The 26,492-nt window shown below is 39.9% G+C and overlaps 1 protein-coding gene across 1 annotated transcript in view; it reads right to left on the bottom strand.

Moving 5' to 3' along the window:
* Positions 1-26,492, bottom strand: part of C1QTNF3 (C1q and TNF related 3) — a 512,031-nt gene that overhangs the window by 281,654 nt on the left and 203,885 nt on the right. The window contains exon 3 of the mRNA XM_044070220.1: positions 5,518-5,672. Within this exon, the coding sequence (XP_043926155.1) occupies positions 5,518-5,672 (155 nt within the window). The remainder of the gene's footprint in view (positions 1-5,517; positions 5,673-26,492) is intronic.

The following is a 26,492-nucleotide window of genomic DNA, read 5'->3' as shown; positions in this document are numbered from 1 at the left end:
AACAGATATGTATACACACACACACACACACACACACACACACACACACACACACACACACACACACACACACACACACACACACACACAATCACAAATATCTGTATGATTATATCCTCTAATACTGGCATGTAAAAACATAGATGCACAGACAATCATAAGGCTTTTTTCAGTTATGTTAGAAACCTGGGATGCAACTCCCAGACTTGTTCTGAGTTGATTCTAAATGACAAAAAATACACTGAACCCACAGACATCGCCAATATCCTGGCAGACAGGTTCAGTGCAAACTTCTCCACCCCTCCCCAAAAGAGCAAGTATCTATCCCGGCAGAGGGCTGCCTCCCAAACATCTCAGATGCTCAGGTGAAGGCTGCCCTCTCCAAAGCAAAAAACACTGCTTCCATGGGACCAGATGGCGTCCCAGGTTGCGTCCTACATGAACTACAAGAGGAACTAATCCCTCAAATAAAACAGCTATACAATCTCAGCCTCACTACAGGATATGTGCCCACAGAATGGTGTACAGCAACAGTGGTCCCACTCCACAAAGGTGGAGCCTCTACGGACCCTGGAAACTATCGCCCCATAAGCCTGACTAGCTTAGTCTGCAAGGCTATGGAGAGGATCATCATGGAGCTCATAAACAAAGACATTGGGGACCTACAGACACTAGATCCTACCCAGTTCGGCTTTGTCAAGGGCAGATCCTGCCTTTTGAACCTGGTTGACTTCTTTGAAACAGTCACCAAAGCCATAGATGAAGGGAAGGCAGTCCACACAGCCTATCTGGACCTTGCAAAGGCATTTGACACAATACCCCACTCGGGCATCATAGATAAGCTATCCAGCTTAACTATAAACCCCTATGTCACAAGATGGGTTGCAAACTGGCTCAAAGACAGAACCCACAGAGTGAGAGTTGCTGGAGCCATGTCAGACTCGAAACCGGTCACAAGTGGTGTCCCACAGTGTTCTGTCCTGGGACCACTCTTGTTCGGTATATACTTTTCCGAGGTACAGGCAAACGTGGGAGGACTATGGCTCACCAAGTTCGCAGACGACTGCAAACTGGGCGCCATAATCAACTCTCCAGCTGACACAAACATCCTTCAAAAAGGTCTCACAGAGACAGATAACTGGTGCCAGTGCCATGGTTTAAAGCTAAATGCCAAAAATGTATAGTCATACCCTTTGGCAAAACAATGTGCCCCAAATTACCACATAGGCGGAAACCCATTAAGTACAGAGAAAGTTATTAGGGACCTGGGGACCCAAGTTGATAGCAATCTCTCCTTTGAAAACCACATTGCCAAAGTGGTTAGAAAGACCTTCTACATAGCCCACCTCATCACGAAGGGTTTCACATCTAGATCAAGAGAGGTAATCGTGCCCCTTTATTCATCCCTCATCAGGCCCATCATAGAATACAATGCCCCTTTTGGGATGTACTTTACACGACACCTGCAGCAATTAGAAAGACCCCAAAAGTATCTCACCAAGAGGATCAAGGGTCTCAAACAGATGCCATATGCTGCTCGGTTAAAAAAACTCCAGCTCTACTCAGTTGCATAATGCATACTTCGAGGCGATCTATGCCTGACATACAAAGCTATGTCAAATCCAGAATTAATGGACATGCTCCACCTCAGTAAATCTAAATCCCTTAGAGCCACACGCTCGAGGGACTTGAACCTCAGCACAGAAATAAATAGAACTTGATGGAGGGACAGGTTCATAACCCAGAGGCTCCCTTCGCTCTGGAATAGAATTACAGTTCATATGAGGCAGAGCACCTCACTGAATCTCTTCAAGAAGAATTTCGATAAGTGGATGGGGGATCGTAGGTTTGTCCCAGGGATTACTCCCGTGTCACTATTAGACAGAGGTACAGTAAACTAAACCTTAAAAAGGGCACAGTATACTCAAATCAAGGGGTGGCGTAAGCCATACAGAATTGGGCTAGGCTTATAATTGCCCCAGGGCAGATAGCCTAGTATGAACCTATGAACCTATGAACCTATTATGTTGATCTCTGTGTGTTGAACTTAACTAACATTGAATAAACAATCAAAACTACACTGATTTAAAAAGGAAACAAATGATTTCTTTTTACAATCAATAAACTAAAAAAGTAATACTTATCAGTATCTTCAGACATACTTTGAAGAGTGACACTGTTAGGGAAAGGACTTTTCATACGATAATGTGTAATGTTGGGGTTCAGGCAGAGGCAGAGTTATTAAGAGAGGTAGCACACATGAGTAAGGATGTACAGGGGAATATTTTTCAATAAACAAAAGCATCGTTATTACATTTCTTAGGTTCATAGGTTCATAAGTTTATGTGTTTACTACGTTAATGACCACAAGGGCATTTTTAAGCCTAGCTATGCATCGCAAATCTCTGACAATTTCTGATACCCTTGATAAGTGTAAGCACGTGCTTGGGAGATGAACTTTTACGGGTTACCTGTGTCCATTAGAGCCATAAGTGCCAAACCAGGGATGAATTTGAAGTTTCCCATCCAATTGTCTAAGTTGCACTTGAATTGGGTTAGGGATGAACTCTGCTTCACATGGATGGGGAGCCTGTTTCATAGACAGGGTGGTCTCTGGGATACATACCTATCTCTTCAGCAGGTTCTATTTATATCAGTATCACAGGCAAGGTTTAAGTCTTTAGAACGGGTAATTCTGGTGCTGTTTGCTTTGTGAATATGCAGGTGTTCCATCAGAGTGGGGTCTGACAATGCTCTGTATGAGACAGAATACAGGGATAGGTCTTAGAGATGGTCTGCATAGGACATTTTACTTATGCTCTGTTTTTTTATTGAGGAATCTCTGTGTACCTTCCAATTGTTGGATGTGCCTGGTTATGTACATATCAGTGGGGCACTGTACTCAATGATAGGTCTGACGAATGTTGAATACAGTGGAGCAATGACTTCCTTGGACTTAGATGCCATACCATTGTTTATAATTGCACAGCATGGAATGATTTCCTCACCATTGTAGACATGTGATGGTCAAAGGCTAGACTACTATCTAAGTGCCTGACTACTGGGTCAGCTCTAAGGGGTGTGTTGTCAATGTGATAGCTGGCAGGGATGGATGACTTCCCAAAGGATATTATTATGCATTTCTTGGCATTTAGTTTTAGCCAATGGCTCTAACACCAGTTATTTATCTGTGTCAGCTCCTCCTGGAGAACATTTGTGAGATTCAATGACAGCTCCTAATTTTCAATCATCTGCAAATTTAGTCAGGCAGAGACCACTAACATTGGTCTTGACTTCTGAGAAGTAAATGTCAAAAAGGAGTGGTCCAAGGACTGATTCCTGAGGGACTTCACTTGTGACTGGCCTCTTTATAGAGGTGGACTCCCCAATTCTAACTTCCTGTGTCCTGTCTGTGAGCCAGTTGGCTATCCACCGGGTGACATATGGATTTGTACCTAACCTCTTGAGTTTGTCAACAATGCCTGAATGTGGTATTGTATTAAATGCATTGACCAGGTCAAAGCAGGCAGTGTGAATGATTTTGCCCTCATCCGTTGCTTTGGTGACTTTCTCAAAGAAGTCCACCAGGTTGAGTAGGCATGATCTGCCCTTGACGAAACAAACTGGGTTGGGTCCAGTGTCTGGAGGTTTACTATATCTCTACTGATCATCTCCATGATAATTCTTTCCTTGGCTTTACATATAAGACTAGTGAGACTTATGGGTCTGTAGTTTCCATGGTATGTAGATAGCCCACCTTTGTGCAGAGGGATGACTGTTGCCTTTCTCCATTCATGAGGCACAAACCCTGTTTGGAGGCTACAGTTAAATAGTAATTACAGAGCCTCTGATAGGTCATGTTTCATGCTATTTATAAAGCATCCTGGGATATTGTCAGGACCCATTAATAGGGTGTTCTTGGTCTTAGGGAGAGCATTAAGGCCTGTTCTCTAGTGATAGCAGGGGGAGTTATATTTGATGATATTTCCTGAGGGAAGGTTGATGGGGAGAGATGGATAAAGTTGGAGCTGAATTTATCAGCCAGACGGTTTGCTATATATTCTGGCTCAGTACAGGTGGCTCCATTTACAATGAGCTCTGCACACAATTGGGTATTGCCTTTGAGGTTGTGGACATAGCTAAAGAATGCTTTGTGGTTGTCCTTGGCCTGGGAGGCCAAACTTACCTCAAATTTGGGTTTGGTAGACTTTATTTGTTCTCTGAGATTTTTGTTTAATTTGATGAGAGTGTTTTTATTCTGTTAGGCGCTGCACCTCCTAATTTTTGCCATGATTTTTTCCTCCTATTAATACAGCCTATTGATTTTGTGATTCCATCAGGGTAGCTTGTTTTTTGAGTTAGTTCTGTACTTCTTCCTGGTGGGTTCAGCTGCCTCTATGCAGCTATCAACATGTTTGTACAGGGCTTCTGTGAACAGTTCTGCATAGGCAGCCGTGTTCTCAGGGTTTATGGGGGCTTGAAATGTTGCCAGGTTCTCACTTAATAGCAGGAGATTAGCCTTAGAATAGTTCCTGAATATTCCAAGTTTAGTTAGGGGTCCAGGTTTTATTTTTACTTCAAAGGATACCATTTTGTGGTCTGTCCATACCCAGGAAGGTATTGCAGTAGGGGGTGTGCAGTGAGGACCAGATCCAGTATATTTGCACCCCTGGTTGGTGTATTGACTATCTGGTCCAGGGAGTTTGTGTTTTCAAAATCCAGGAATCTCTGTGCATGTACATTTGGTGTCATATAGGATTCTCAGTTAATAGTGGGGTAATTGAAGTCACCCGTGAATATGGTATTGGGTTGGATGGTTAGTTTTTCTAATAAGTTTAAATACATGGTATAGGTTTCCTGGGTCATGGAGGGGGACCTGTAGCTTGCAAGGAAGTGGTATTGGATTTTACCTATGGTGGTTTGAACATGGAACAGCCCAAGGGCATTGTCCTGTTTGACCAGCCTTGAAGTATTTTTATTTTTGATGTAAATAGAGACACCTCCACCTTTAGTCCCTGCCTGGGAAGTAGCTGGCCTAACTGTGTGGAAGGCATTATAACCTTGCACATTTGGTGTCTTCTCTGCAGCTTTAAACAATGTCTCAGTGACGGCACAGATGTCAGCATTCTCTAGGATAAAGAGAGCTTCTAGGGAGTGGAGTTTTTTGTTTAGACTCCTAGCATTGAGCAGTAAAACCTTTAGATTTTCTTGGTTTTGATTTGCTATGTCGGAAGTACTTTCAGTTTGGCATTGCCTAAAAAAGGTGCTATGGGGGAATGCAATGTTTTAGCTAATATTCAAAAGCCCAGAAGGGAGAGGTGCAGACCATCCCTGGCAAAGCAGTGTGGTCTGTTGTCCCATTCAACCTTATTTTGGTTACCATGATATAATTTCTCTTAACAGCTGGAAAAGAAACAAAAGAAGAAATGTCAAAAATTCTTACATTTTCAGAGCAGTATGTTTATAGAATAAAACAGATTTCATAATATTGCTTACTAAATATATAATGCTTTTTACCTGGAGCTCTGATGGAAGTCCATGCTGTCCTTTCTGACCTTTAAGTCCCTGAAGACCCCGTTCACCACGTGGCCCAAGGTCACCCTTGTCACCTTTTTCTCCTTTAGTTCCTTCACGACCAGGTAAGCCATTATTACCATTGTTTCCATGATTTCCTGTCAAAGTACATTTATTTATTTAATTTAGCACAACAATTGAGTTGGGATTTTGTATGGCATCAATAAGGATGTATGCTGTACAAAAAAAAAAATCTGACGAAAGTCACAAGAAGTGCTAAAAATAAGTTTATTTTCATACGTACTGTGCATATTTACAATTGAACAGATAGTCTTTGTTATGTGAGGTGTTTGTTTTCTTAATTACAGGCCAGTGAAACCACACTAACAATCTTTATTCTCTAACATGAGCAAGTACAGCAGTGAAGGTCACTGAGGTTGTCCTGATAACCATGTATCAAGACACTGAGATAGTGAAGAGGCTGTTGACCAGCTGTGCCTGTAGGCACAGTGCACTGAGAACATGACAGGAGAATTATCTCATAGTATGTGGGTCATGTGAGCACGGATAGAGAGGATTGCCAGGGCAGTCAATTCCTCGCCTAGGGCTCAGGAACAATTAGACTTCATTATGGAAGTACTAGTGCTTTCCAATATGCAGCTACACCTGAATATCCCTGCACAAATATCTCGGACCAGTGAGCCACCTTGCAGGAGTCACAGTCACTTTTGTCAGTGAGGTTAACAAATGCCAGGTCTAAACATTACCCAGTTCCATGTCTCAACAATCCTGAAGACTTGGGCAGCATGTGGAGTCCACATTTCACCAGGAGCTTGGTGTACATCTTTTACCATTTCACTATTTAAAATTGCATTTCTGACTGTGCTATATGTTATACAGGCTTGACAGTGTTCCTCAAATGTTGTGAGATCCACACCAGTGAATTGACCTACTCATTACTTTATCATGCCTGCTCATTGGTACATCGTGCCCCTTCATTATTATATCATGCCTGTCATTGCTACATCATGCCTATTGATTCATACATCATGCCTGTTCATTGTTACATTATGCCTATTCATTGCTACATCATGGCTCCTCATTGCTATATCATGCCAGCTCATTGTACATAAAGCCTATTTATTGTTACATCATGCCTACTCATTCTTACATCATGCCTTTTCATTACTATGTCATGCCTCTTCATTTCTATATCATGCCTGCTCATTGCTACATCATTCCTGTTCTTTGTTATACCATGCATGTTCATGGCTACATCATGCCTGTTCATCGTTACATCATACTTATTCATTTCTATATCATGCCTGTTCACTGTTACATCATGCCTATTCACTTCTATATCATGTCTGTTCATTGCAACTTCATGCCTGTTCCTTGTTATATCATACCTGTTCATTGTTACATCATATCTGTTAATCGCTACCTCATGCTTCCTCTCTTCCTAAGCAACATTTCTCCACTCTAACTCTTGATATATTCATAATTTTATATGGCCAGAAGCTCTGCCCTAAACCAGCAGCCAATCATTTTCCTCCATTCATCATTCCCTTCTTTTTATGTCACTAAACACCTGCTGTTTAAGCCAAAACTTACATACGCTAACTAGGTATGTCTTCCAAATATAGCTGAATCAAACTCTACACTTATCTTGCTTTCTCTTCTTAATATGCCTAAGTCCTCTTATAAATGTTCCCACATGTATATACTGTCTCACAATGATAAAATCCTTAAAATTTAATCCTAATCATGTTAAAATGCATTTGTTGTGCTACATACCTTTATTCTCCCAACAAGATGAACCACATTGTTGCTGTTAAATGCAGAGTAAAACCAAGGCTGCAATACTGAAAATGGCACAATTTTGTCTCCTTATATGTGGTGATATTCACTATAACTTTAGTTCTCTTACTGCAGATAACTGAGTACTACTACAAATGCTACCAATTACTGTGGTATACTAAAGGTTCACTCAGCTAAGTTTAGTATCATTTGGTAACAAAAGCAGAAAAACCTGAGGCATGGTTCTCTATGCATTACCCAGATTTTATTGTCCCATTAGAGGCATAGCTTCAAACAATAAAATGTTAGATGTCATATATATGGACACAGAATTATCATCATCATCAGCCCCCTTTTTCCCATTTTCTACATGGGGTTGGGGAATCATGTTAACTGTCATTATCTCTCTCGATTCCGACCACACTCCTGCCTTATTTAACACTCATGCCTGACTATCGCAGATCTTCTTTCACATAATCCATCCACCTCTTTGATGGACATCCTCGTTTCCTCTTACCTTCTTCCTGTCTGTCCCAAATCTTCTTCACCAGATTGTCTTCTGATTTTTTGCACGTGTCCAAACCACCATAATCTGTTCTCTTTGATCTTTTCTGCAATTGGAGCTACTTTGGCTTCTGCTCTTATGTCCTTATTTCTTCATCTGTCCCACAAAGGGCATCCTACCACCCTTGTCAGGCCTTTCATTTCCATCAACTCTAGCTTCTTCATCTGCTTTGGATTTACTGCCCAGGTTTCTGTACCATACAGTAGTACTGGTCACACCACTGTCTTGTACACCTTAGTTTTCAGCTTCTTTGGCATTCTTCTGTCATAGACTACACCTGACACTCTATGCCAGTTGGCTGCAGCCACTCTGATTCTAGCTTTGACCTCTTCATTCAGACTTCCATTCCCTCAACCACCCCTCCCAGATACTTGAAACTGGTTATCTGTTCCACTATCTTCCCTTCTATCTCACTTTTCACCTTCTTCTAATTTCCCCAGTTTGCTGCCATTACCACTGTCTTATCTGTGCTTAATTTCATTCCATGTGCCTTCAGGTTTGCATTCCATTGCTCTATACTTTGATGGAGTTCTGGTTCAGAGTCTGCCTGTAATGCCACATCATCTGCATGCAGCAGCTCTGTTGATCTGTCCCCTCCAACCTGTTTGCTAATGTAGTCCATCACTAGTATGAACAGCAGTGGGCTCAGAGTTGAACTCTGGTGAACACCCACTCCCAATGGAAACCACTCTGTGAGGTCAAACACTGTTCTTACTTGAGCCATTGGATCCTTGTACATAGCCAGCACTAGTTCTACCAATCTTTCTGGGACTTTGAACCACCACTGCTTAGATCAGCTTTCTTGGGACCTTGTCATATGCTTTCTCTAAGTCTAGGAATGCCCAGATGGACTCTTTCCTCATCTCTAGCTTCTTCTCAACTGTCTGTCTCACTGCAAACATCACTTCAGCAGTGCTTCATCCTAATCTGAATCCGAAATGCTCATCTCCCATCTTACGTTCTGCTACTCTGCGTATCTGTTTATCAATCACTCTCTCTAGAACTTTCATGCAATGTGATAGGAGTTTGATTCCTCTGTACTGCCCACAGCTGCGGATGTCCTCTTTTTTCTTGTACATTGGCATGGGTATGCTTATTCTCCAGTCATCTGGGATATGCCTTTCTCTCCACACTCCTGCCTCCACTGCTATGAGTACCCTCAGGAGCCATTTTCCCCTATCTCACACATCATCTTTATCATATCTGCTGTGACCTTATCTGAGCCTGCTGCGTTCCCTGACTTTATTTTCCTTAGTGCTATTCTTACTTCTTCTAGGGTAGGCTCCTCTTCTTCTTTCATCGTAGGCTGCTTCTGGGGCAGTACATATTCTGTGGGGTTTTCTTCAATCAGAAGCTTCTGGAAATACTCCTTCCATCTGCATTTGAAGTCCTGTGGACTGGTGACTTGGCATCCCTTATGAACGGTGTTTGAATATCTTATTCATCTTTCTGTTTTCTTCTTGAACCTGATATAGCTTTTTTGTGCCATCTAATGAGTCACTTTTCGGAAGTTGCTAGAGGTAAAGTGCCTCTGATGCCCTATTCTTTGCTATTACAACTACTTTCTTAGCTTCTTTGTTAGCCAATCAGTATTTCTTCCTAGCCTGATTATTATTTTCTATCTCCCACTTTTTCCTACACTCCTCCTTTCTTTTGATAACTTTGTGGACTTCTGCATTCCACCATCAGCTTTCCTTATGTATCTTATTTTCAACCCTGACTCAGCCACATATATGTTCTGTAGTCCTCACACATGCAGTTTTGAGCCATTTGCTAGACAGAAGTCTAGAAGAATGGCCTCTCCTTCTTTATTCCTGTTGCCCCACCCATGTAGACCCAGGCAGTGATTGTATCCTGCTCTGCCTGTCCTGATATGTGCATTTAAGTCACCCATTTTCAACACCAATTCATGTTTTATCTGGTAGGTCCTACAACTGCTGTCTGAATGCACTCTTTTCCTCCTGTGGAGCATATGCTGAGATTGTGAATACTGCCCTATCATTATACTGGAGTCTGATTGCCATGAATCTGTCACTAATTCTGATGAGATCCCTCACTACTTTCTGAAGCCTCTCTCTCACCAACCCCCCCCCAACATTTCTAGCCAGCCCCCCTCCTGAGTAAGAATCCCAAGCCAAGTAGCTTTTTTGCACTGTCCTTCCATCTTGTCTCTTGTATAAATAGGATGTCCAGCCTTCTCCATATCATCATGTCATCCTCTTCCCGTCATTGAACAACATTAAGTGTAGCAATTTCTTAGTTCATATTTGGCAGGTTTTACGTCCAGCTTTCACTCAACAGAGCTATCCCAGGTAACTCAGGCTGGGCAGCTAGACACCGGCCGGCCAGTAGCTTATTGACCTATGCCTGCTGGACTTTATAGCAGGCACATACTGATTAATAGGGGCACATACATCCCTTCCACTGTTAGCATGGGTCCCTGGCATAGGTCGGGTCCCCAACCCACTTATCATCATTAACTATCCATGCCCATTTGGCAACATTAGTCAACATGACTGAATCAGGGCAGCCACGGTGGTGCAGTGGTTAGCGTTGTCACCTCACAGCAAGAGGTTCTCCGGTTCGATCCTCAGCTGGGGTGCCTTCTGTGTGGAGTCTGCATGGCCTCCCTGTGGTTGCGCGGGTTTCCTCCGGGTGCACTGGTTTCCTCCCACATCCCAAAGGCATGCTGTAGGTGGATTGGACACTCTAAATTGGCCCTATGCGTAAGTGTGCGCATGTGTGTGCCTTCCATGGAAAGTTGGGCACCGGGCTGGCAACTTGACACCGTAAAACTCTACTGCCAATCATGACCAGACAGGTGATTTGCTGCGGTGACCCCTAACCGGGAAAAGCCAGAAGAAGAAGAAGTCAGCATGACTGAATCATCTAGAGCCATATTTTACACCGAGTGGCTAGGCCTGCCATGATGAGCAGTCTGTGATCTGTGTTCTCTTATCTTAAGGATAACAAGCACCACAGTAGATGTCCCAGCATGGTTTTCTGAGGTGGGAGGAACCCCACAGAGGCACAGGAAGAACATGCAAACTCCAGACAGGCATTGGGCGGAGGTCAGGCTCGAACCTTGTACCTTGTGCATAGGAGGCAAAGACCTTAACCATTATGCCAACTGGACGCAGAACAAGTGGTTGAAAAATTACAAAAACACTGATTATATACACAGAACTAGCTACATATTCACTAACCCAAACAAAACCAACTGGCATGCCTTACAGATCACCTTAGGAAGCCACAGAAAGATATGCACTGTTACATACTACTTGTCAGTCAGTCCTTCATAATAGTTTAAATATTTTAGGAGAAACTACTTCTGTAAGGCCTTGGATTTTGGATGAATACACCACCCTTTCAGATATAAATTCTAAATATAGTGTTCCAGTTAGAATATTACTTAACTGCATAGATAATCTATACCTAAAACAGATAGTGGAGTAACAATCAAAAGGGAATAGCTATTCAAGCAACTACTCCTGACTTACCTATTACATGCACGTTATAGTGTGTCTTCAAAGCCAGGATAGGGATAGACAGTGGCCAATTGACAAAATCTGTCTATTTTCATTCATTCATTAATTCACACATTCTCTGACAACCTGCTTAATCCAATTCAAGGTCACAGGTGAGTTGCAGCCTTTCTTGGCACACAGTGGACAGAAGGCTGTGACCATTTCCTGAACAGACTACTAACCAATCACAGAATGCACACACATGCATGTGCACAAACAAACACAAACACAGGTGCACAGGCACTTACACACACACACACACACACACACACACACACACACACACACACACACACACACACACACACACACACACACACACACACACACACACACACACACACACACACACACTCTCTCTCTCTGTACATAAACTTACAGGCAATTTGTAGTATCATAAATTCACCTATGGCACATCTTTGGGACTGGAGGAGTAAACAAGAGCACTCAGAAAAACTCATGTGGGCACAGGAAGTACATGCACCCTCCATGCATAATAGAATCATGGACTCATGTGAGGCAACTGGACCATATGCCCTTTACATATTGCTAGTATCCACCCATAGACCTTACCTCCTGTTTCTAGGAGCAATAAGCCAATCATACTAGAGGTGAATTCATGAGTACCCTTCCAACTGTGTAATTACTTTTTAAAGGGCAATAGTGTTTCACATTGCTTGATGTGGACTAGAAGTTTGTTCCAGAGAAGAGGTAGCAATTGTGTGATAAATCTGGCTCCTGACTGAAATTTATTTACTGAAGCAAATTCAGATCATTTGTTTCATTTGTGGAGATACAAGAGGTCTTGTACTGTCAGGTTCATAATGGCTTGAAAGGCTATATGACACTGAATAAAAGGACAATGCCTCCAGTCTCTTATGGATGTCTGTTAAATTCTGGACTAATCAGCCTGCTTTAAGACATTTGTTACCTGATAGTACTACACAATAAAAGTCTTTTTTTCTTACTATTAACAGTACATAGCCTTTTTCTGTTAGACTTTTTACCGATTGTTTCTGGACTGTGCTTGCTTCTGGGCTTGGCTCAACCCGCTCTGTTTGCCCTCGCTTCACTCCTCTATCCTACCCCCATTCCCACCCACCCCCACTTTCCTTACATGTATTAACCTAAATCACACCTTTCTAACTCATTATCCTATAACTTCCAGCTACCTCTTCCAACACACCTGCAATCAATTTTTTTTCATTTTCTCCCCTCCCACCTCACTAACCATTTTTTTCATACCTCATATAACACTGTCACCCCATCACTGTATCAGTACATTTTTCTCTCTCTACAAAACTGCAGACACCAACCCACCCATATTTTTCTCCTATTTCCCTACTATTTCACCATGTCAGTTAACACCACTCTTTTGAGCAACTCTCTCCTACTCATTACCCGCTACTTAGCCTCCCACTCCACTTCCTTCATCACATCAAACATAACACACTACCCCTCTCCTACACTCCCCACTATTACATACCATACAAAGCCAAATATCCATTTTCACATCTGTTCTAACCTCTACACTAACTCTAACATATTGCTCTTCCAGTATAAATATGTCCAAACCCCCAACCCTCCTTCCTATACAGATTTCTTTCATCAACTAATATCCAAGTTCAAACTCTCTCTCCTTCTACACTCACTAACAAAAATCAAACTCCAAACTGACATACATCCTAACCCAGGACGCACACAGCTACTCCCACCCCACCCAATAAGACCCACCACACCTGCTAATACTGCCCCCACCTTCTTCCTCTAAAAAAACTCCAACTCAGACTTACTCATAACTAATTTTAACCTCAGAAGTATCACAAAAAACTAGTGAATTTCACGCAGCTCTAACTACCTATACTCCTCATATAGTAATTATTACAGAGACATGGCTAAAATCCCACATTAAAGATGAGTAAATACATACTAGTGGTTATAATGTTATTAGACAAGATAGTCTGAACAAGAGTGGTGGAACATTGCAACATGTATAAAAATTTCCTCAAAATTTAAAAATTAATCTATACTCTCCCAGATCTATGAGAACCAGAAGTTCTAACTACCCAATTTGAAGTAAATCCACATAAAACCATCATAATTATTGCCTCCTACCTACCACCAGGAAATAATCTACCTACCATTGAAAGTCTTCTATCTTGGGCATCCTCTACTTTCAACCAAGGAACTATGGTGCTAGGTGATTTCAACTTGGACTAGCTATCCTACTCATCTGACAACCCCTCCAATGTTATCAATTTATTCAGTGTCACCCAAACTATAAACTTCCACACTAGACTCAATAAATACACCAAGAAATAATGTATTCTAGGCTGGATACTAACCAATAAGCCCAACTTTGCCCACCAGGCTGGGTGCCTCTCTGATTCTCTCAGTGATTACTCCCCTACCTTTATTCTAAGGAAATGTATTAACTCCCCCTGTAATGTCATTTTCAAATACATACACAAAAAAAATACTTTTTCTCCTACCATCTTAAATTCCCTACTTCAAAACTACAACTGGTTGCCTCTAAAATCACTCCACCTTGACCATGCTGTACAATATTTTAATAATACCTTCCTCAACATCCTTAATAACCTTGTTCCAACAAGAAAAATTTGCTCCAAAGCCAAAAACCTACCTTGGATAAACAAAGATGCTAGATCTCTTATTAAACAAAGGGATAGAGCCTGGACTGCTTATCAAACCTCCAAAACCTCAGAAAACCACACCTCTTGCAAACAACTAAGAAACCTAACTAAGAAGCAAATATTATCTGACAAAAAATTGTATTTTCTAGTTTGTCAGCAAAAACACATAAATAACCCACAAACATTTTGGCAAAATCCTTAACTACCTCCTCAACCCTGGCAAGCACTTCTACCCTGCACCATCTACAACAAATAGCACTGAATATATAGCATCTCAATTTAACTCTCATTTCATCACAACTGTCACCTCACTTTTAAACAACAAATCTAACCAACCCCTTACAGTGCCTACCTCTAACTCTAAACCCAAATATTTCTCTTTTAAACTCACACAAACCTCTTATATAAAAAAACTCCTATCAAAACTAAAACCTACCTGTCTAGCAGCTGACCAACTCCCTAATGACTTTTTAAAAACTGTTGCAAGCTCCATCGTCTATCCTGTATCTATCCCAATCAATCATTCCATCACAACACAATATGTCCCCATACTATGGAAAATATCCCATATCATCCCCCTCCACAAGGGAGGCTCATCTAAAGATCTCTCTAATTATTGGCCCATTGCCATTCTCTCACCCCTAGCCAAAATCTTAGAAAAATGTATCCATAAGCAGCTCCTAGACCACTTCCCTACAAATAACCTCTTATCTAGTTCACAGCACACCTTCCATCCAAAACACAGTACCTCCACAGCCCTCATAAGTTTCACTAACTACATCAACCTCCTCAAAAACAATGGACAACTAGTCTCTTCTATATTCCTTGATATGTCCAAAGCTTTTGATATGGTATCCCACCAACTACTACTCAACACTCTAGCCTTCTTCAATCTCAACTCTACAGCTCTCAACTGTTTTTTTAGCTACCTAACTAATCGACAACAGGCACATAAATTGGATAATAAACTCTCCACACTCCTCCCAGTCTCTGTTGGGGTTCCTCAGGGTTCCATCCTTAGCCCTCTCCTTTTTATTATATTCACAAATAGTCTAAACACTGCCACTAAATCTGCTTCGATTATTCAATATGATGACGACGCTACTCTTATTTGTTCTGCTCCCACGCCCCAAGAACTCAAAGATAAACTGCAAAAGTCATTTCTAGATATTGAAAATTACCTAAATGAACTTAATATCATCCTAAACCCAAACAAAACAAAATTAATGATCTTCTCTAACAGGAAATCCAAAGCAAAACCACCTCCTCTCTCCATCTACTCCACTAATGACACTATAATAGAACCAGTTAACCAAACAAAACTAATTGGTGTCACGATAGACAACAACCTAACATTCAATAAACACATATCACTCACAATAAAGAAAGTTCACATCAAACTTGGTGCTCTATATAGGGCCAAACCTTACCTTACTCAAAATGCCAGACTAGCCACAGCCAGATCCCACCTCCTATCTACTCTTCTCTACTGTTCTCAACTTTTCACTAACCTGCACAAGTCTGATTTACATCTACTTGATTCCTGCTATAACAAAATAGCAACATTTGCTGCTAATATACCCAACAGGACCCATAATTGCCTTGCTCTTCAAAAATTACACTGGCTTGAATTTCCCAATCTGTTATTGCTCAATCAGCTCACCACTGCCCGCTGTATTATCCACAAACCTGAAAACTGCACTGCACTCTCCAACCTAGTGCAACTAAATACCAACCCCAGGACCCTTAGATTATCTGATAGACTCATACTCAAGGTTACAAAGTCCCATAAGTACATTGGTGACTCTCTCTTCCCCTTCAAAGTAGCCAAACAGTGGAACGTATTACCCCAGAATATCTTAAAAACACAGATCATCATAGCTTCAAAACACTCCTAAAGGAATACCTTACTCAACAATGGTTATGCTCCTGTAATACTCCTGGCTAGTTTCTCATGCCTTTGATCAAATGTTTTCTATTCTGGTATCTTCTTGTCTTACTTCTACCAAATGAAAATACCACAATGGTTTTTAGTTATATATCTAATGAGTTTCATATTACTGTCTGTAATAAGACTTAAGAAATATAATGTTTTCTGTTTTACATTCACCTTTTTGTAAATTGTGATTGTTGGCAACAGTCAGACTTTTTGTATGTTGTTTGTAAATCTTTTAAAAATTTTTGTAATCTTTTTGTACTATTGCTATGGAGCTTATCTCCCCAGGTCTCCAGTGAAAATGGGCTACTTGTCCAGCCAGACTCTTCCAGGTTAACAAATGTAAAATAAAAAATAAATAAATAAAATTTGATATGTTTGGTAAAATACATCCCAAAGGAGACAATGTGTTTGATGATGGGCCTGATGAGTGCAGGAGATATATGCTCATAGGATCATAGGAGGTTAGTAGGCTAATGTCCCCAGGGCCCATACAAGCCTAGCCAAGTTCTATCCATGTTCCCAAGAGTGTCTGGTTCAAGTAGACACTGAAATCAGCAGCTATTGCTCATGTCCAAGAGGGACACAGGTGGAACCCCCAAGGTGATTTTCTGGCTTCCCATCCAGTCATCCAAATTACGCTTAAATAGGGGCAACAAGGGGCTTTGTTTAACATGAATAGGAAGCTTGTTCCAAAGGTGGGGCAACCTCTGTGAGACAAATCTGTCTCTCCAGCAAGTTCTGTTGATGTCACATACCAGGTTATGGTCCTTTGAGTGATGGAGCCATATGCTAATTGACTTGTGAATGTGCAGCATTTCAATTAAAGCTGGGTCAGAGATTGCTCTATATACAAGGCACAGGTCACCTCTGAGCAGTCTGTACAACACAGTGCAAAGTGACAATGATTTCAGTCTATCCTTTGTGATCAGCTGTACCAAAAATAAGGCTTTCTTAATCAGTGTTGGGACATGATGATCAAATGAGAGGAAATTATCTATGATATGCTACCTCTGAACCACTATGATGTGCTACCACTGAACCACTATGATGTGCCAACCAATGAACCATTATGATATGCCACTGACTAAACTTGCTTAAATTTTAGGAGTGGAATGTGGTCTTATTTCCTTTTGACTGCCTCCCTAGGCTACTTTATATTGGGACATTTATTCATTCATTCATTTATTCATTCATTCATTTTTTATACCTGTTTTATTTGTTCAAGGCTTCAGATAAACTAGAGTCTACTCTGACACAGTATGTCTTATATCCACTCAGAGTCTATCCTGAAACAATGTGTATTATACCTAATGAGTCTATCCTGACACAATGCGTATTATATCCACTCAGTGTCCATCTTGACATCATATTTATTACATCTACTCAATGTCAGTCCTAGCACAGTGCATATTACATCATCACAATCACCCCTGACACACTGTATATTATATTCAGAGTCATTCTTAATGCAGTGTGAATTATCTACTCAGAATCAATCCTGACAACATGTATTATATTCATTTATAACCCATCCTGATACAGTGAATATTGTATCCATGCTGGAGTATCACACTCTTTGCTTCTGGAATATAGTCCTTCTTATACCTATCAAAAATCTTTGGTGTTGGATTTGCTTTAAGGATCCTCAGGGACTGAGAAGTGAATGATTTTCTGTTGCATCTAGGTTACTCTCCTGTTAATTTTTGTAGTCGTCAGTTATTATCTGTGGAAGGAATATGGGTAAAAGTGTCATTATTTACCTGTCATCAAGGTCTAGTTGGTTATCATACAGAGAGTAGATCTCAGACTTTTTTCTTTATTGCTATATTAGTTATTGATAACCTCTTACATGATGTTTCACAGTTGTATTTAACTGTTTTCAACTGTATATTTATTTATATCTAGTAATCCTACTCAGAATAAAATTCCCAATATGAATTTATTTCCTTTTTGCTGTATACTTGTTGGTTGTAGTTTTGTATTATCATGCTTTTATCAATTATTTATAAAGAACTTAGGTATGTTGTTGTTATTCTTCTTTCGGCTTTTCCCTGTTAGGGGTTACCACAGCGGAACTCTGGTCCGCTAATGATTGGCAGTAGATTTTTTACGGGTGCAGAGGTGCCAGCTCGACGTCCAAACTTCAACGAAGGCACACCCATTCATGCGTCTTTCAAATGCCACTCAACCATGGGGAGGACATGCAGACGCCACACAGAAGGTGCTCCAGCCAAGAATCGAACAGGAGAAATTCTTGTTGTGAGGCAACAACGCTACCACTGCACCACCGTGGCTTAACTGAAATAGAAGTTAAGCTTAATTGATATTGTTGCCACTAACATGAAATAACATTTTAAACTTGCAAAAAATCTCATCAGTGGCAAGTGTCATTCAATAGTAATAGTCTATTGGTCAGTAAAGAGGCCTCTGGTGTCCCATATCTGGTAAAAGCAAGCCCTTCTCTGCTGGTGATAAATATTTTGCTATACTGAATTGAAAAATCCAAAACAGAATTATAATTGTAATATATAGTTTATAATTAGTTTCTACAAATTACTGAAGAACTACAAAATGTAAACATTGTGTACTTGTCACAAGAGGAGTTCTGGGAAGTCAGTGCACTTGGATGATGCTTGAACTTAATGTGTCTTTAAGCTGCATAACTCTACCTGGCATAAATGTAATGAACAAAAAGTGTTAATATTTTATCACCTGGTATATGGAGAAATAAGTGTGAAGCACAGTATGACAGTGTGATATTTAGGTGTAGTGCAAGGAATGTGAGAAGGGAGAAGCAAAGGGAAATGTAGTCATTGCAGACATCACAGAAATGTGGACCAGAGATAAGAGTGGATGTGACATAGATGTGTCACTATATAGGCTGTTTACTAGGACAGAAAGAAGATGGATAGTGGTGGACTGGTGATCCTCATAAAGGACGAACAATACAAGGTTAGAGAAAATGCAGAATATAACTGCATGAAATGAGGAAGCAGTGAGAATCAGAATCTAGGATCAGTACTTCTGTGATTGCAGTATAAGGAGAGTACAATGCTGATGAGCTTATGCATTTTTTGAACCTTGAAGACATCAAATGATGAAAATGGAAAATTGAGCAGGATGAATGAGTGGGTAAAAGGAGTGGCAGACTTCAGCTCCAACAACAAATTGCTAAATTTACTATGTGTGAATGAGAGGGAGGATAGAGGAATGGTGAGGATGCAGGGAGTAGAGGTGGCAAAGGTGGATGAGTTTAAATACTTGGGATCAACAGTTCAGAGTAATGGTGAGTGTGGAAGAGAGGTGAAGAAGAGAATACAGGCAGGATTGAGTGGGTGGAGAAGAGTGTCAGGAGTGATTTGTGACAGGCAGTACCAGTAAGAGTGAAACGGAAGCTCTACAAGAGGGTAGTGAGACCAGCTATGTTATATGGGTTGGAGACAGTGGCATTGACAAAAAGGCAGGAGTCAGAGCTTGATGTGGCAGAGTTGAAGATGTTAAGATTTGCACTGGGTATGGCGAGGATGGACAGGATTAGGAATAAGTATATTACAGGGTCAGCCCAGGTTGCAAGGTTTGGAGACAAAGCCAGAGAGGCAAGATTACGTTGGTTTGGACATGTACTGAGGAGGGATGGAGAGTATATTGGGAAAAAGATGCTAAGGATGAAGCTGCTAGGTAACAGGAAAAGAGGAAGGCCTAAGATAAGGTTTATGGATGTGGTGAGAGAGGACATGCAGGTGGTTGGTGTGACAGAGCAAGATGCAGAGGATAGGAAGAAATGGAAACAGTTGATCTGCTGTGTTGACCCCTGACGGGAGCAGCCGAAAGAAGAAGAAGACTATGGCATTTAATAACCTAAACGTTCAAACAGTGCTAATTTTAAAAAAATGTAAAACAAACAAGTGCCGTACTCGTAAGAGATCTAAATCATCCAATAGCAGAGTGGGAAATCACAAGTTCCAGGGAGGTGATGGAGGAGAGGATTACTGTGGTCTTAGACTATAAGGAAATCAGCTAGTTGGTGCAAGACTGTACCAGCTAGGACAAAATACTGGGTGCAGTCCTAACCAAGGAAAACAAGATCAGAGATATGTGGGAGAAGGAGCTGTTACACTGTGTGTTAGAGACAGGAAGAAGGATGAAACTTCAAGGACAAAGATAATGATGCAGAAACTGTATGAGGTTGTTGCATGTGAAAAGCTGTAAAATGAGTTAGAGCACTAGAGACAAATTAAAATTAACATTAATTATATGCTTTTTCATTAACACTCCTTCCATGCCAACTGGCTCACCATAAATGAAGCCTACAATAACTGTATGACTTCATGTTAACACTCCTTCCATAGTCCCACCCTCTCCCCTTATCTGCCTAAGTATCTTCCAAGTACCCTCAACTAACTCTCCCCTGCACAACTTTCATTTCACCTTTTCCTAGCAAACTGCTACCCATGCCTTTTCCATAATGTCATCCTTCTCCTTATGTCCTCCTGTTTCGTGTATATATATTAAGAATTATTTTTGAACATAAGCTTAATCTTTTTATTGAACAATGCTTTTGCATACATACTACTTACCAGTGTGTTTTACTTGATTAATGCTGGTCTTATTTTTGTGTTTTTTTTTTTTTGATAAACGCTTCCCTTACATAATGTACATTGCCTTCACTGCATGCATATGCACCACCATTGTACTATATTCTGTAATGATTTGTACTACTGTGTTACTGTACTACTGTACTACTGTGTTACTGCACTACTGTACTTTTGTGTTACTGTACTACTGTACTACTGTGTTACTGCACTACTGTACTTTTGTGTTACTGTACTACTATGTTACTGTACTACTGTACTACTGTGTTACTGTACTACTGTACTTTTGTGTTACTGTACTACTGTACTACTGTACTTTTGTGTTACTGTACTACTGTGTTACTGTACTACTGTACTACTGTGTTACTGTACTACTGTACTTTTGTGTTACTGTACTACTGTGTTACTGTACTACTGTACTACTGTGTTACTGTACTACTGTACTTTTGTGTTACTGTACTACTGTGTTACTGTACTACTGTACTTTTGTGTTACTGTACTACTGTGTTTCTGTATTACTGTGCTTCTACACTTTAATGTGAGGCTAGTGATCAGGTTAAAAAGGGTATACTAGAGGTAGAATAGAGGGGTAAAAGGTAGAGGGGGCACAGAGCTAGGAAGCAAAGAGAATGGTGGCAAAGGAGATAAGAGCACCAAATGTATTGTAACAGATCAAGAAAGGGGTATATTACAGAGAGGAAGACAAGAGGCATATACCAGACTGATCTGAGTAAGTATGGGAGGGGGGTTATTGAATGAATGAATGCTGTACATCAGTCTTCACACAGGAAAACAAAGCAGAATGCCATACTGGAGGATATCTGTAGCAAAGTGAGTGAACAGTGAATGAGCACAAGGATAGAGAAGGAAGAAATGGAAAGAACACTAGTTTTGCTAAAAGCAGCCTAGGTGAGGCACTAGACAGGCTGTCTCTCAGTGTCCTCAGAAGTCTAATAACCAAAATAAATCCACACAGTGTTGGACGACCTGCAATAACCAGAAAACCATTGTATAATCCAAAGGAATACTTTGTTAATATAATGTAAAATAAAAAAGATCATGGGTTACCGTTTTTGTCTTAATCAAAACTAGGACCTCTTCAGAACCATAGGAAGTGATGAAACACCAATGTTTAAAACATCCATTTAGTTGAATATCAGATCAGTAACAATTAATTAATAAAGACCCAAGTTGTACAATCAGAAACAAATCCAAAGGTTGAAAAACCTGCATTGCTAGCTAGTTGAAATAAAGTTACACCTAAAAACTTATGTAAAAAATGGAAGTACATAAAAACATTAGGTAAAAAATGTGGATAAATAGCATAGTAATAAGACATAATACATCAGACTCAAATTGTCATGTTGTAAAGTACACTTAGAAACAACATAAAAAAAAATATATATATACATATATATATATATATATATATATATATATATATATATATATATATATATATATATATATATATATATAGATATATATATAGATATATCTATATATAAACTTGTACATATGAGTTCAGATTATTCACATTTCTGGTATACATACTTGCGATACCTGGATGACGTCTTTATTATACAGAAGGATTCTCCTCTCCCCAAGAAGTGGCTAACTTTATTCAATAGATTAACAAAACTACCCCTTTCCTAAGATTTACACACCGACACTCAATGGATAGCATAAAGTGGCAAATAAGACTGAACTCCACCCATTTTCCAGGTATAAACGAAACATGTAGCATTATGCCTGTTTTAAAATACCATTCATTTAAGTTGTAAAACATTTTTATATTATGTTTTTTACATAATGTTTTTTCATACAATGTTTATATTAATGTATACATTTTTGTAAAAGTTTTTAACTAATGGTTTGGTAAAGTTTATATTACATATATTAGGTAGTATTTTAAACAGTAAATTATAGATGTTTAAAAGGGTACTTTTAAATGGATGAACTGTGAACAGTGGAATGTTTCTTTAAATAATGAGAGGGAAGTATTTTCATTGATTGGCAATTATTCAATTGTTGTAAGATATAAAAGCACTACTGGTTTTGTCATTTAAATGTTTTTTTGATGAAGTCTTGTTATTTTAGACGAAAGCGCACTCAAATAAATTTACTTTTAAGGGACTTAGTGTTTATCTACAGTTTACTTAACAGCTAATTTCAGCTACTTTATATTGCTACACTCGAGCGTTCCTTTGCAACTGTATTTTCTTGTTCAAATAAATTATCTGGATGTAACTATTTCTAAAGATGTGGTTAACAATTGTTTTATCTCAACATTATTTAGGAAAGAAACTTTTTCAAATAGTTAATCACATTTTAACAGCTGTCACCCTAGCACTGCAAAAACAATATTTTTAAGGGACAACTGGTGAGGGCAGTTCGGGTGTGTTCAGCCTTTGTAATATTTTCTGCCAAGGCTGACAAAATATTTAAAATGTTTTTGAAGAGGGGATATCCTGAAGATTTATTAGTCAGAATATGTAATGAAGTTAGCCAAGGATGGGGTCAAAATGTGCCCCTTTGTTAGGAACATAAGCATCTTTAGTTATAATGGCACACAAAAACGCTGATGTAAATGTTACCAGTTCATGTTTGTTTGTGTCTTTCAGCTTTTCCTGGTTAGGGGTCGCCACAGCGGAACTCCGGTCTGCTAATGATGATTGGCAGTAGATTTTTACGTGCTGGCTTGCCGGGCCTAACGCACAACCTTCAACGAAGGAATGCCCATTCACTCATGTCGACACACAGAAGACGCTCCAACTGAGAATTGAACGGGCAACGTCTAACTGCGAGGCGACAACGCTACCGCAGCACCACCACCGCAGTAAATGTTACCATAATTCCTATGCTACAGCAGTTAAATAAATCTTGGTTAAGAACTGGAATAATTTCAGGGTGGATAACAATGTTTTTAAATTAGTTGGCAACTCCCCTAATTTTATTTATAAAATGGGCAGGAACTTTAAAGCTTTTGTTTTAAAACAAATTCCAGAAATAAACACTAGGAGTAAAAGGAAATGTGGTGCTTGTGGGCAATGTAATTACATACTTGAAGATAGTTCTAAGTTGAAAAATATTATTGAACATACCACCTCCTTAGATTTTGGTAACTGTGCCACAAAGGGGGTAGTTTACATTGCACTCTGCTCTAGATGTAAAACTCACTACATTGGGTAAACAGGTCCTTCCGTAAAAGAATTTATGAACACTTATACATTATTTCAAAGTGTAACACTAATAATTCATTATACAAACATACCGTTCTATGACCTCAGTATAACAGATTTCTTTCTATTATTCTGGACGTTATCCCATTTTCTAACCTGGGGCCTGTGGGGGCCTGGGAAATGAAAATCAAACTCAGAGAACTTATTTAGCAATTAAAGTCTAATGCTTCAACTTCCCCCCCTGGTTTGAATGAAAATATTTCTATTTTACCAGTTTTAAAGCTAAGGATGAATAAATTATAACACACAAGTTTATATTTTCTTTTATTTTTTATGTTTTTAATAAGTGCACTTTACAACGTGACAATTTGAGTATTTTTATTATGTCTTAGTACTATCCAGCGGTGGTGGTGCTGTGGAAGCATTGTCGCCTCACAGTAAGATGCTGTCCGGTTTGATTCTCAGCTAGAGCATCTTCTGCGTGGAGACATGCGTGAGCAGGCGTACCGTTGAAGGTTGTGCATCAGGGCTGGTAACTCGGCACGTAAAAATCAACTACCAATCATTAGCAGACCGGAGTTCTACTGTGGCGACTCCTAACCGGGAAAAGCCGAAAGACACAACAACAACTCTGCTAGTTATGCACATTTTTTACCTAATATTTTATGTACTTGCATTTTTTATATAAGTTTTTAGGTGTAATTTTATTACAGCTAGTTAACAATGCAGGTTGGATTTGTTCCTGATTGCACGACTAGGAATTTATTAATTAATTGATACTGATTACATGTTAATTAAATGTATTATTTAAACATTGGTGTTTCATCATTTCCTATGGTTCTGAAGACGTCCCACCCCCAGATTCAATAAGTCTGTGAAGGTTCCACACAGAGCCTATATGGAGTGTTTTCGTGTATGCGATATTGCTCATCACACAGCATCGCACCATGCATATTAATGATGTGCAGCATGCGTAAGCAAGGTGTCATAGCATGCACCAGTATTGCTGGCCACAAAACCTTTTAGTGCAAGCAATCTGAGCAAAGATTAAACTAATGGGAGTCAAAAGGCCAAAAATAGGGACAGATTTACTATATTGTTCTGATAACCATAGAAAGTAGGTAGAATAATAGGATTTGTGTTAGCATGCATTTTATGAAGGATATGAAGTACAAAACTCAAATGTGTGCCATTAGGTATTGACAACAATCTTTAGTGATTTTCCAGAAAACCACACATTTTACAAGGAACAGCCCAAAAATATGATGCAAAATCTGGACATTCTGCAAAATTCTGGACAGTTGGGAGGTATGATGCAGATACCATTTCTGTGTAAGGCTGCTGGCCGTGAAAGTGGATTGTAGGATGCATGGCAATTGCTTCTTCCTTACTTGAGTTGTCTTCATTAAAACTTGCTTGTGGGCACTGCTATAGATTGTATTTCTTCATTTCAACTATGTCTCCCTTTTTTTTTTTTTGAGACCAGTGTTTGCACGATGCACTGCTTAACACAAACATGTTTGGCTGTGTTCTCCTGATTTGTTGGAAGCACAGCAGCGCACAATCTGGAGGAATGAACCACCCAGGTTGCAGACAAGACCCAGATAGCCACAAACATAAACTGAATGCATTCAATTAATACTATTGGCCATCCCTCAAACATGGAAAGTGGCATTGGGCAGAGATTAATAGTGAGAATTTTACAATAATACTAAGATAGGGCATATCATGTCACTAATCCTGTGGCAACAGGTGTTAAATGTAAGTGTGGAGTGCAGATGGTCCAGGATTCTAGTACAGTTTGTGCAAATTTTGTTTCACTCTTGTGAGATTGCAGATTATAGCAGTGAAGTACAACATACACAGCTGTTTTCTCAACCTTCTTTTGTCAATAGCTGCAAGTGTAGGAGAACAGTAGACATGGTCCATTTGACCAGCACATTTAAACAAGTGCATGTATACCATATACTCTTGGAACTGCAGTGCTTGCCCCTGTTGCACATTGCTTAACATAATGCAAACAAGGTGCCTGCCAGTGCACACCCTCACCTACTATGTTTGAGCAATGGTAAGCAATGCGCAACATTTTCAAATGTTGCAAAACCAAAATGTTCACACTCTCAGTAAGTGCGAGACGTGCAATTGGCAGGCAAACATCAGGATATAAAATGCAATTGGCAGGAAATGCTCATTCTACATTGATCTTGAGCTATAGTAGGCATATCTGGTGTTGCTGGGGAGGGAGTGCAATTTCAGACACAGAGGTGGGGTGTTCAGAATTCCAAAGTCTTTACTGGATTCCCAGTTAAGGAGAATGGGCACTGGTTGCTGCAGTGAGACTATTCAGGCTCACAGTACAAGTCTGAAGCCTGGAATAGTATTGGCAGGGATTTGACCAGTGCTACAGGTATCCCCTGCACTGGTGAGCAATGCAGACATCACTTTGATGACCTCCACAGGAGGAAGTGGAATACCCTTGACTATTGGATCAGGAATTTAGTAGAAGGGATACCCCACAAATGTGTATGTATCAATTTCAGTAACCAACCCCAGGACTCTTAGATTATCTGATAGACTCATACTCAAGGTTACAAAGTCCCATAAGTACATCGGTGACTCTCTCTTCGCCTTCAAAGTAACCTAACAGTGGAACGTATTACCCCAGAATATCTTAAAAACACAGATCATCATAGCTTCAAAACACTCCTAAAGGAATACC

Source organism: Protopterus annectens, chromosome 1.part0 (genome assembly GCF_019279795.1).
Source record: "Protopterus annectens isolate FY-2018-M chromosome 1.part0, PAN1.0, whole genome shotgun sequence".
NCBI lineage: Eukaryota > Metazoa > Chordata > Ceratodontiformes > Protopteridae > Protopterus > Protopterus annectens.
This window is presented reverse-complemented; position numbering and strand designations above follow the sequence as displayed.